General features: G+C 41.5%; 1 protein-coding gene across 9 annotated transcripts in view; it reads left to right on the top strand.

Annotated features, from left to right (window-relative positions):
- Positions 1-13,146, top strand: part of ubtf (upstream binding transcription factor) — a 15,044-nt gene extending 1,898 nt beyond the window's left edge. For 4 of the 9 annotated variants that reach the window (XM_061845135.1, XM_061845139.1, XM_061845137.1 and 1 more), the window contains exons 2-20: positions 2,257-2,314; positions 2,401-2,573; positions 2,666-2,749; positions 2,948-3,103; positions 3,183-3,247; positions 4,395-4,521; positions 4,598-4,708; positions 5,943-6,076; positions 6,151-6,292; positions 6,380-6,421; positions 7,117-7,227; positions 7,341-7,496; positions 7,592-7,729; positions 8,956-9,242; positions 9,309-9,498; positions 9,590-9,637; positions 9,724-9,777; positions 10,702-10,839; positions 11,648-13,146. In XM_061845135.1, the coding sequence (XP_061701119.1) occupies positions 2,278-2,314; positions 2,401-2,573; positions 2,666-2,749; positions 2,948-3,103; positions 3,183-3,247; positions 4,395-4,521; positions 4,598-4,708; positions 5,943-6,076; positions 6,151-6,292; positions 6,380-6,421; positions 7,117-7,227; positions 7,341-7,496; positions 7,592-7,729; positions 8,956-9,242; positions 9,309-9,498; positions 9,590-9,637; positions 9,724-9,777; positions 10,702-10,839; positions 11,648-11,761 (2,307 nt within the window). In that variant the 5' untranslated portion in view covers positions 2,257-2,277 and the 3' untranslated portion in view covers positions 11,762-13,146. The other 5 variants (XM_061845132.1, XM_061845134.1, XM_061845133.1 and 2 more) reach the window with 5 other exon arrangements.

Genomic DNA, 13,146 nt, shown 5'->3' with positions numbered 1-13,146 from the left:
GGGGAGGAGGAGGGGGGGGGGAGAAGGCGAAATTCCGTGTGGGTGAAAAGTAGCTAGACGGGGAGTGGGAGCTAAACCGTTGCTACTTGTTAGCCCTCCGCGTTGTTATTCGAGATTGGGAGCAGTCAGAAGCTTTCGCCCGTGTGCGCGCGTGTCCTCGACGCTCAGCGTAAACGTTTAAGGGGCGGCGTAATGAATATAAGCCATTATGTCGACAGGCATTTCCTATTTAGCTGAATGCGCATTCAGGTGCCATTCCCACTTTTTGCCATTAAACGAGCGTGAAATGCTTTCAGTTATATTTAGAACACGCTTTTTAAATTCATGACTCAGATGCATAAAATGTTTGCAATTGTGCTGGTGTCCAAAATAATGGATGCTCCCCTTAATGTTTAGAGTTGGTCATTTTTAAACTTTAAAGCCATACCTTAACATATCCAAAACTATGAAACAAAACACTATCATTTAAAAGGCCTTAAAAATAAGTCACATACAGGTTTTTATCATTTTTAACTCTGATAACTACCTTTGACATCTGCATCTGTCAATTAATATTCAAACTTTCTTTAGCATAATTTTGAGAAATCAACCATTGTGCTGGCTCTGGCATTAACCCATTCATGGGCAGAGTGGCAATTTTTTGCCATATTGAGATAAAACCCTCCTAACAGGCCACAATCAAGGAATTAACACTTCTTTTTCGTATATGGTTAAGTTCTATGATAACTTTACTAATAATAATAATCTCGTCACAGAAATGGGACGCTGCCTGCGAGAAGGTACTTGGGTTTTCTTAGTAGATGGTCCCAAAAACCAGAATCAGATTAAAACACTTAAAACATATTGATATACTGAAGGATATAATGCGTGAAAATCGTGATGTCCCAAAAATGGGACACTGCCCACGAATGCGTTTTAACACATTCGCAAATATTCTGTGAGATGGCTTTCCGCTGTCGAGACGGACAACACGCGCTACTCCTTTGCTAGCATGCCTACAGTGCTTCGGTTTTAACTGCGGAGTAAATTGCAGGCACTACGATGGAATAGTGAAAGACAACCTTGCCCATATTTGGCCTTGGTTTCTAAGCGACTGAACAGGAAGTAGCCTGGTGCATTTTTACACGTTTGGGGTTAAAGTAGGCCGCAGCTCGTTTATATGTATCTTTCATTGTTACAAAGTTTGTACGTATGGAAGATGATTAGTGACACCAGGATTTGAATTTGAAAAGCCACAGAAAACATTATTTGAAATGTAAAATAATCACATTTTCAATAGTTGGTACAATTCGCTGTCTAAAATTCACCGTCTGTGTCACCAGGCAGAACACCCAGCCAATCGCAGTTACGCTTTCTTAGTCACGTGACATCACATAGTAAGAAAGATTAACTGGATTGGGTGGGTGTTCGGTTCTAACCTGACGTACCACTGCCTGGTGGCACAGACAGTGAATTTTAGCCAGTGGAATTGTTAACATTGAAAAGTTGCACTGAAATACATATGTGATCACTTTACATTTCAAATTCTAATCCTTGTGGCGCTAATCTACTTCCATATATACTGTACGTGCCCTGTGATTGGCTGGTAACCAGTTCAGGGTGTGACCCGTCGCTTGCTCGAAGATAGCTGGGATGGACTCCACCATGCCACTGACCCTAGTGAGGATAAATGGAACCGAAAGTGGATGCATGGATGGTTTAACAATGGATAGCCCTGACTGTTTATTATAAGGACCAATTGAAGCATGGGTGGCTATGCTATATATATTTTTTTCAATTAAAAAAATGCTAAAAAGTTTGTCACTTTTCAACCAAACTGAAACATTCAAAGTACGTGGCCATCGATGTGCCTTCTTAACCACATGACAGGACATTTGTCTTTTCCATGCTGGTTTCACTGTAGCACTTCAATAAAATTTCTTGCTCTTGTCACATTGAAATCACTTTCAGTAACATTTCGGCTATTCGATGTACCAAGATATAATGAGTGTTGAATTTGGATGTGTATCCCATGCGTCGTTGTGTTGCAGCAGCACATTTCCATCGAATATGTTTATCAAAAGTGTTGTACTTGGTATGAAAAGGCTTTTAAATGGAGCTGGGCATTTGGTTGCCATTTTAGGGAAGTAAAGAAAATGCACAAAAACACACGGGTCGGGCAAAATAGGTTTTATGTTGTTGAGTTTGTAAATGATGGATCAACTGTACTCAATAAAACACATTGTTATGGTTGATAATTTTATTTTATTTTTCCAGACAAAAAAAAAGAACCCACAAATGAATGGAGACATGGAAGCAACATCCCAACACCAAGGTAACGCTCGGCACCACTGTAATCGCGTTTCAAGTTTTCGAGCGATTACTCCATTGAAATGTTACATATTTAACTTTGCGCCGTAGTGTGGGCGCAGGATGACCTCCTCCAGTTGCTGGAAGCCATGAAGCTGGCGCTGCCGCAGAAGGACCTGACCAAATACAAGACGTCAGAGTCGCACCTGGACTGGCAGAAGGTGGCCTTTAACTCCTACACGGCCGAGATGTGCAAGCTGAAGTGGCAGGAGGTCTCCAAAGAGGTGACTGCACCAGCGTTTAGCATATTTATTACTTTTGGAACAAAGCCAGTTGTGTAACCCAATGAGTGCGGTTTTGTCTGATTTGAAAACAGATCCGTAAATTCCGGACCCTCACAGAGCTGATATTTGATGCTCAGGACTACATCAAGAACCCATATAAAGGGAAGAAAATAAAGGTGAGCTAAGATGTCTTCTGTTGGCTGAGTTTTATAATTGGGACATGGTACACATAAATGAGTGGTTAATTGATTGCACGGGCCTACAAGCAGCACCCACTAAAAAAATCCGCCAATGAACCGCATTGAAATTGGTGGTTTATAGTCTGTACTGTGAACTTTACGTCACTCGAAATCTTCTCCGTATGAATGTGACAGAAACATCCAGATTTCCCCAAGAAGCCCCTGACGCCGTACTTCCGCTTTTTTATGGAGAAACGGGCCAAGTACGCAAAGCTGCATCCAGAAATGAGCAACCTGGACCTGACCAAGATCTTGTCCAAGAAGTACCGTGAACTGCCGGACAAAAAAAAGGTAAAAGTCGGAGGTGTTTCGGGTGTGCGTTGAAAAAGAAAGCCGGCTTCTGAAGTTGTTTTTTTTTTTCACTTTGTAGAAAAAATATGTGGACGACTTCTTAAGGGACAAAGAGGCGTTTGTGCACAGCATGATGAGGTTCAGGTGAGATGATCTACTACAGGGGTGTCAAAACTCAAATTCGCAGAGGGCTAAAATTTGAAATTCAGCAAAGCCGCGAGCCAAGGTTGAACAAATGAACCTTTTAATATGGAACCAAACAAGTGTAAAATACTTGTAATACCGGCAGGCCAGCTCTAAAATGAATTTTAAATTGCCTCGGGTGCCAAATATAATTGTCCCGCTGGCCGGAGTTTGACACCTCTGATCGACTAGGACACCAGTGTCAAACTCAAAGTCCGTGGGCCAAATTTGGCTCGTTGCATAATTTTATTGGGCGCGCAAAAGAAAATCATTTGCATCAACTGTCATAATTTTCCACTGTACTATTTGAAAAATAAAGTACTGTACTCATATAACAAATCATCACATGGAAAAAAAATAGAATGTTGAGATATTGCAAGCATATATGTATATATTTTATATTTATTTTTATTACCAAACCTTTTTTTTTTTTTTTTTTTTTAAATTTACAGTAGCATGATGGAAGTGGGCGATTTTAACAAGTCAAGAGGGAGACCTCGATGCGTCCTAAACTATAAGATATAAACAAATGCATTTTATGTATAATTAATTGTAGTCTATTAATTCCACTGTAAAAGTAGGTCAAAATGTAAATTGTAATATTTTCATATTTTATTTTCATTTGTTGTCCTTTTTAATGTCACCCTGTGGGGTGGAGTGGTGTCCTGGTGCCCTCTACTTTCGATCCAGTACCGAATACTTGGATGGGCCAGTGAAATATTTACAGTGCCGAAAAATGTATTGGCCCCCCCTTCTGAAATTCTTATATTTTTGCATAGTTTCCCCACCCTACTGTTCAGATCATCCAACAAATGTGAATGAAATATTCTCTATAACCCAAGTGAACTTAAATGAAGGCTCTTTTTAAATGTTCTTTTCATTTTAGTTAAAAAAAAAAAAAATCAATGGTCCTTGGCCCCGTGTGGCAAGAATAATACCCCCCCCCCTTCCTGTTAAACCATGACTTAATTGTGGTTAATCATATTTTCGAGTCTATTTTCACTGAACACAATCAAGCCTATTTACCTTGAGACCCAAACTGAGCTTGACACCCCTGAATTAGGAGCTCTTATTTTGGACACAAACTCATCGCGTTAACTTCTTTTAGGGAGGAACACCCGGATCTTATGGAGAGCATGACCAAGAAAGGCTCAAATGTTCCAGAGAAGGCCAAAACACCCCAACAGCTGTGGTACAACCACGAAAAGAAGGCTTTTCTCAAAGGCCACCCGGACGTGAGTTGTTTATTCTTGGCGGTCCGGTCGCTTGATCTCATCGGGACTCATATTGATCACTGTGTTTCTTCTCCAGGCCACCACCAAGGACATCAAGGACTGCCTCAGCAAGCAGTGGACGCAGTTGTCGGACAAGAAAAGACTCAAATGGATCGCCAAGTCCCTGGAACAGCAGAAGCAGTACGAGGTGAGCAGGAAGACGGTCAGAAAATAGCGTATCATGCATACTCTTGACTACGGGAGTCGGAGATTTTCCAGTTTGTGTTAATTTAGGGTCCACTGACCATGCAGCGTCATGAGTCCAGGTGTAGAATGTGATTTGTGGAACTTTTTTTTTTTTTTTTTTTTAAACTGCTCTGGTAGAATACCCCATTTCTTCAAGGTTTTTGGTTTCAAATTACCGTAATTTCCAGCCTACAGAGCACACCTGCTTATAAGCCTCACCGAGTACATTTGTAAAGGAAATACCATTTGGTACATAAATAAGCCGTACCTGTGTAAAAGCCGCAAGTCCCCACATTGAAACTCGAGATATTTGCAAAGAAAGACTGTACACAGAATTTTCAAAGTTTTAATACATTAGCTTAGCTTAACATAGCAACAACACTGTAGCATGAACAGGGCTGTCCCCAAAAAAACATATCGGTTAAAAAAAACAAACAAAAAAAACATGGTAGCACAACACTAACATGCCCGGTTTAAAAAAAAAAAAAAAAAAAAACTAAATCAATGAAACACGGCAGTAAAGCAGTAGCAACACGCTAACGCGGCACTAACAGTGCCGGTTTAAAAAACAAAACAAAAAAACATACCGGTAAACAAAAATCACTGAGACGCAGCAGTAACACAAAAGCTAGCGCAGCGCTAACGGTTAAAGAAAAAAAACATACTGGTAAAAATCACCGAGACACAGCAACACACTAGCGCAGCACTAATGATAGCGCAGCGCAAACAGGGCCGGTTAAAAAAAGACACCCGTAAAAAAAATCCCTGAGACACAGCAGCAAGAAGCTAGCGCAGCACTAACGGTTAAAGAAAAAAACATACCGGTAAAAATCACTGATGATAATGATAGCGCAGCGCTAACAGGGCTAGTTTAAAAAAAAAAAAAACATACCGGTAAAAGTCACTTCCTCGCCATATTGATTCCACCGTCTCAATCTTACCTTTTCCACTCGAGTGCCCCCTTGCGGCCGTTAGAATAAATGCACAAATTAGCCGCATCACCGCATAAGACGCAGGGTTGAAAAAAGTTGCGACTTATAGGCTGTAAATTACGGTAGATTGTGGACGGTTATTTTGGCTGCAGTAGGGAAATAAAATGAGTCAGTTCAGCAAAACGTAGCACAACCTTTTTTTTTTTTTTTAATCAAGTCAGTGGCATCCCGAATGAATCACAAGTGTGACTTTGAAATTTACAGGAAACAATGCGGGAGTACATCCAACAACATCCCGAGATGAACCTGACGCAGGGTGACATCGTCAAGTCCACGCTTACCAAAGCCGAGAGGCACCTGAAAGACAAATCCGACGGGCGGCCTGATAAACCTCCGCCGTGAGTCACAGCCACCACCAGACTCCCACCCTTCTCCAAGAAAGACAGTACTCATAAAATGTTCTTTCTTCCAGGAACGGTTATTCCATGTTCTGCGCCGAGCTGATGTCCAGCATGAAGGACGTGCCCAGCACTGAGCGCATGGTGATGTGCAGCCAGCGCTGGAAGCTGCTCAAGCAGAACGAGAAGGATGCCTACCAGAAACGCTGCGAGCAGGTAACGTTATATGAAGGCCTCAGACGATAATCTTGCAATCCTTCACTTTGCTCTGATCACATCTTTTTATTTCTTTTAACTCTACAGAGGAAGAAGGAGTATGAAATCGAGATGAACAGATTCCTCAGTGTAAGTTCCTTTCCTATTATGTCAACAAATAAGATCTTAATAGAAGGTATCCACGAATGCGTAAGTGGAAAACATCATCGTGTATCTCAGACTGACCAAGTGTCCCTTGAAAGGCACGGTTTAAATATTAATTTATCATATTCCCGTCGGGTATCTTTTGGATTTTCCGTCACGTGTCAGCATACAAGATGACTGTGTGGGTAACATGAGGATATTCGCAAAATGGACCTAACAGCTAATCAACCATCATATTCTTTCTCATTTTATAGACTTGTACATTCTGTAATATGTTTGTGTTCAACTCACTTCGTGAAACAGAGGTCAAATATGAATTTAACATTTCATTGTTATTGGTATCGGTTCGGTGTTTTCAGCAGGAAAAAAAAAATGAATAAAATGCCCACTGATTGGGTGAGAGGCAGGGTAGACTCTGAACTGGTCACGAGCCAATCGCAGGGCACACATCGACAAACCATCATACCTCAGGACAATATTGAGTCTTCCATATAATTTTTATATTTGTAAAGTGTATTTTCCTTTTCTCAGTTTACCATCCAATGAAACTTTTGTAGTTAATGAAAACTGGCCTTTTAAGGTGGTCGCAGTGCCTTAACATCCATTCGACGCAAAATGTTTTCACAGCGGTTAAAGTCTAATGAGAGTCTTTTTTTTATTTTTTTTATTTGCCTCTTTAGAGTTTATCTGAGGAGGAACAGCAGCGAGTCCTGGGAGAGGAGAAGGTGGGCTTCAAAAGGGGCAACGTGGCCAACAGCCCCGCGTCCAAAAAGAAGAACTCCAAAGCTAAGGTGCCAAGAGCTAGCCATCATGGTTTTTTTGGGGGGGGTGTTCCCCCCCCCCCACACACACACATTTTTGAGGAACGATCCCAAATTTCTGACATTTTCCTCCTGATGTGCAGGCCAACCCAGAGAAGCCCAAGCGTCCCATCTCAGCCATGTTCATTTTCTCTGAGGAGAAGCGTCCCAAGCTGCACCAGGAGCGTCCGGATCTATCCGACAGTGAGCTCACGCGGATGCTGGCGCGCATGTGGAACGAGCTGCCGGATAAGAAGAAGGTAAGACATGGGGGGGAGGGGGGAGCAGCTAAAAGGGGTTTTATTTTTATACTTGGGGCTGAGCCATGTCTTTTTTTTTTTTTTTTTTGTCATAGGAAAAGTACAAACGACTGGAAGCGGTCCTGAAGGCCGAGTCGGAGAAGAAGGAGGACCGCAGTCTGCCCGACCCACCCAAGACGGCGCAGGAGATCTGGCAGCACAGCGTCATCGGCGACTACTTGGCCAAATTTAAGGTTGGGTGTTCGCTGTCACACTCAATGTTGGCCGCACCTGCACACCAACGGAAGATCTCTTCAAAAAGGATTAATTTTAAAAAATTAAGGCCTTTTAACGTTTGAAAAAAAAAAAAAAGTGTAATTCAAAAGCCGTCTGCGTGTATGGAATAATTGTAATTATTTTTTTTAATTAAGCATGTTATTGAATGTAATTATTATGTAATTAATGTGGTACTACTACTATTTTTTTGCACTTATTTTCATTACAAATTATTCATTTGAGATTGAAACCGAGTACATTTCTTTATACATACCATGTAAATCTTTGGTCTTTTTTGGCGCACAAAAAATATTGTTCTCTAGGAATGCATCGTATTTTGTTGAAAGTGGTTTCTTATATTTAAATAGACATTGCACTGATTTCAACGGCCGATAATTGCCATTTTTTGCTGACCGGTTTTGATGTCATAAATCTCCGATCAGTGACGTCATTGATCGTCTCCGAGAAAGATATTTACTCCGTGTCGCTGACATGCAGAGTATGTATGAATACAAAAGCGACTATTTTTTATATACAGTGAAGAAAATAAGTATTTGAACAGCCTGCTATATTGCAAGTTGTTCCATTTAGAAATCATGGAGGGGTCTGAAATTTCATCATAGGTGCATGTCCACTCTGAGAGAGATAATCTAAGAAGAAAAATCCAGAAATCACAATGTATGATATTTTTTTTTTTTTTTTTTTTTTTTTAAGGATTTATTTTTGTGATACAATTGCAAAAAAGTATTTGAACACATGTCTATCAGATAGAAATCTGACCCTCAAAGACCTGTTAATCCGCCTTTAAAAGTCCGCCTCCACTCCATGTATTATCCTGAATCAGAGGCATTTCACTGTTGTAGTATTTATGTATGTTTTTCATGTCTTTTGACGTAGAACTGTAAATATCTGACGGCCAATACTTTTTTGGCAAAAAATGAAAAACGTCGGCTCCATGGGAGATAGAAAATGTAATGCGTGGATCAGATTGCAAGACAAATTTGCTCTTTCACGATTGCACTACGTCAAGACTACTGCCATAGAATGTTGTATTTCGATACCACAGCATAAATGGATGAGGAAACAACAAAAATATTAGAAGTACCCCTCAGTATGGGGAACGAACATATACTTGTAGAATTTCTGCTACTGCACTTGTATTTGTGTAGGTGAGGCTAAAATTAAGTGTGGGTATGCGTTGCAGAACGACCGTCCCAAGGCTCAGAAGGCGATGGAGGCCACCTGGAGCACCATGGAGAAGAAGGAAAAGATCATGTGGATTAAAAAGGCGGCAGAAGACCAGAAAAGATACGAGGTGGGACGGCGGGACGCTTGCCTCAACCCGGTCCAGGCTTCTGATGCGTCAGCGGCTAACCACCATTTTGTCTGCGGTCCGCAGAGAGACCTGTGCGAAATGCGTTCGCCCGTCGCCACCGCCGTGGCCTCAGGGAAGAAGATGAAGTTCGAGGGCGAACCCAAGAGGCCGCCATCGTGAGTTCCAATCCCAATTCGGAGCACGTTTCTGTTTGCATGAACTGACCTCCTGCTTTGCTTCAGAAACGGCTACCAGAAGTTCTCTCAGGAGATGCTGTCCAACGGGGAGCTCAACCACCTGCCCATGAAGGAGAGAATGACCGAGATCGGCAGCCGCTGGCAGAGGCTGCCGCTTAAGGACAAGGACCGCTACAAAAAGATTGCTGAGGAGATGCAGAGGCAGTACAAAGTGCTGCTTGAGCAATGGCTAGCTGTGAGTGCTCTCCATACACGACACCACCTAATGCTGCGCCTCCTTTAAAGAAATACAAAAAAATGTTCTAACACTCCTTCTCGTCTCTCAGAGCGTATCTTCTCAAGTCAGGAACTCCTACAGAGAGTACAACTCTCAGGTGAGTCGTGAATTGTCATCTGCAACAAGAAATGGATGTTTGGAGTGTGGCTTTTTATTCAAATTTGTGTCGTCTTGATCTTCCAGAAGAGGAAAACCCCCGTGAAATCAGGAGGCCCCAAGGCGAAAGTCAAGAAATCCGTAAGTTATTTGCAACCATAAAAATCTGACATAACTGACAAAATTCAGGCTCTGTGGTACTGTTAGAAAGCTAACACGTTATTTCAACCCCCAACGGTCCATGGATCTCTAAAAAGCTGTAATTTGGAATCTGAAACTTCCAAACTCCCTAGAACAGGGGCGTCAAATCCGTTTTCTCGTGGGCCACATTGCAGTTCTGGTTTCCCTCAGAGGGCCGTTACGACTGTGGAACAAAAATATTGAATCGTCTCATCATATTTACATCATCAATTTATGAACTAGTTCTGCAACCAGAAATCAGGGGATATGTTTTTTTTTTTCCCTATTCATGTTTGGTAGCACAAAAATGCTTGTAATATCTCAACTTTACCATTTAATGATAAATGACAATTTTAAGTTTTGGTCCCGATTTTTACAAGAACCATGGAAATTGACGCTGTAGATTTGGCTTCGCAGGGCCACATAAAATCATGTGACGGGCCAGATCTGGCCACCGGGCCTTGAGCTTGACACCTGCGCCGCAGAAGGTTGCTATTGATACCGTCGGAATGTGCACCACCAGAAAATATTGGACTTACATTAGTCACTGTATGAATTTCCTTTTGAAAGTTACTTCAAACTGTAACAATTGGACGCAAAGTGCAACAGGCAAAGACTCTCTGTGCACGGGTGACTCCGTTGGCAAGGCAACCCTTAAAAATCTCTCCATCATACTTTCATTCCTAGTCGATATGACATTCCATTTTTCTCTTGAAAAGTTTTTCTAGACTTAATGATTGGTGGATTTCTCTAGCAGCCAAACCTGAAAGCCTCCCCCTACAAATGTGGGCCGTTTTTCTGTTCAAAAGTTATTTCCAACCTTCCTTGACGGTCCGTCGACTTGGAAAATGGCTCGCAATAGCCTTGATGTTTGGCTTCCCACAGGATACCGACGAGGACGACGACGACGACGACGACGATGACGACGACGACGACGATGACGACGAGGAGGAAGAGGACGAAAAGGACCAGGCTTCCTCTGAAGCGGCGTCCTCCAGCGAAGATGACGACGACGATGATGACGTAAGTTGCGTCGGCGCCAATTAGTCGGTCACTGTACGATCAGCCTCAAATATGGTTAAAGCGCTCAAATTTCAAACGATGCTTGCATCTCAAACTTCTGAGGTGACCTCGGAGAAAAAGCAAAACAGGTGGACTTCAAACCTTAGAAGTTCACTGACCCCTGAAGTATCATGAGTATTGCTGATGTTATGTTTGAACTCCAAATTATTTGAGTTTTTAATACTGTCATTTCCTGCCGACAGAGCGCACTGGATTCTAAACCTCACCCAGTAAATTTGTAAAGGAAATACCATTTGGTACATACATAAGCCGCAAGTGCCCACATTGAAACACGACACATTTACAAAGAAAAGATGGTACACAGAGTTTTCAAAGTTTTAATACCTTACCTTAACATAGCAACAACACGGTAGCATGAACAGGGCTAGTTAAAAAAAAAAACAACAAACATACCGGTAATAAATTTAAAAAAAAAAAAAAAAACAGCCGCAGCTGGTACTCAGTAGTAGTAACAGAGCCGGTTAAAAAAAAATAACATACCTAAATTACCGAGACATGGCAGAAACACGCTAGCGCCGCGCTAACAGGGCTGGTTTAAAAAAAAAAAAAAAAAACATACCGGTAATAATCACTCAGACGTGGCAGGAATACGCTTTTCTTTAATAACATGAAAAATCATGCATTTCGTGACAGTGGCCCTTTAAAGAAAATGCTAAACGTGGCATTCAGGTTGGCTGATTATTAAATTTGGTACATTTGACCATCAAAAAACAAAAAAAAAAGAAATTGTTTCTGTTTTGTGTTGAAGAAGGATGACGACGACGACGAGGATGACGACGACGCGGACGACAAGGAGAACAAGTCCGAAGACAGCAGCAGCGAGTCCAACTCGGACGGCTCGTCGGACTCGGACTCTGACTGAGGGAGAGTGGGGGGGGGGGGGGGGGGGGCGTGACCGACAAAACAGACCAAGCTGAGCCACGGGGGTTCATCCAAGAGGGCGGGGAGCTCTGCCACTGTGCCAACCCCTGCCCAACACCTCCTACATTTCACACGCCCCCCACTTTTTTTTTTTTTTTTTTTGTCGTCGTTCTCTTCAGCCCCCCTCGCTGAGTTTTAGTTGGACCCGCATCCCACTGGTTTGGCGATGTTCCGAACTGACACACCCTTTTTTTTTTTTTTTTTTTTTTTTTTTTTTTTTAAGTTTTAAAACAACGTCGCCCATTTTATTTGATTGTTCCGCAGGGACGAGCCAGGCTTCTCACAGCCAAAGAACACAAACGAACCGGGGGGGGGCACACTTTAAATCAGGAAGAAAAGGGTGGGAAGGTCGCGAGGGTGTTTGTACTAGGAAAAATTGCACTCTTAAGAATGTTTTCCTTGTTAATACTTCTCCCCCCCCCTCTCTCTTTCTCTGCTTCTGATTTTATTCCGTTCCGTTCTTAAAGATGTGGTATTTTTTCAGCTATTAAAAAAAAAAAAAAACGAAAAAAAAACAAGAAGCCATGATGAATGTTTTTTTTTTTTTTTTGTCGTTGTTGTTGTCGTTGCCGGGACGTCGTTTAAAATGCTGCAGTGCGAGTATGTTTTGAACCCCTCGTTTTTAATTTTTAAATTTTTTCTTTTGTTCAGATTTGGCAATTGATCGACTTGGAACGACACTTGATATCACGCCTCACAAATACACATTTACGTGAAATGTTACATTTGTAAACAAAACTTTTTTTTTTTTTAAGAAGCACTGCACATTTTATCTGAGGTTCATTGTTAATTTTCTGTCCAAACAACAAATAAACCAGTTTGTTGTGCAACACTCTTCTTATGTTCCCTCCACAATTGCTTTATTAAAAAAAAAAAAAAATAGCTCATTATGATGCCGTTTGATGATGGTTACCTCCCCTAAAATCTGCACTTAAGCGGTAAATGACAAACAATGAATGTACATAGACATTTTTCTTGGCGATGACGCACCATGACTGACGTTAGTTCCGATATTTTGTTTGTGAGGTGTTCTGACAAGCAGTGAAAGAAGCGAGGGAAAAGCTTGTATTATTCTTGTGAATATGGTTTTAATTTTTTTTATGGGGTGTTTTTATTTTTTTTCCCTTCTCCCTGTTTGGTTGTTTTTGTTTTACTTTAGAGGGAGAGAGATGTTTAAAAGAGCAAAAAAAAAAAAGCTTTACAAATTTGTACTGCTGAACATTTGACAAAAACGATGATGTTGATGTTTTCTATAGCGGAGGGTGTTATTAAGATGTCCCTTGTAGTTCAAAGTATTTGGGAAAATAAAAAAAATCTTCAACTGTT

This window comes from Syngnathoides biaculeatus, chromosome 16 (assembly GCF_019802595.1).
Source record: "Syngnathoides biaculeatus isolate LvHL_M chromosome 16, ASM1980259v1, whole genome shotgun sequence".
Classification (NCBI taxonomy): domain Eukaryota; kingdom Metazoa; phylum Chordata; class Actinopteri; order Syngnathiformes; family Syngnathidae; genus Syngnathoides; species Syngnathoides biaculeatus.
This window is presented reverse-complemented; position numbering and strand designations above follow the sequence as displayed.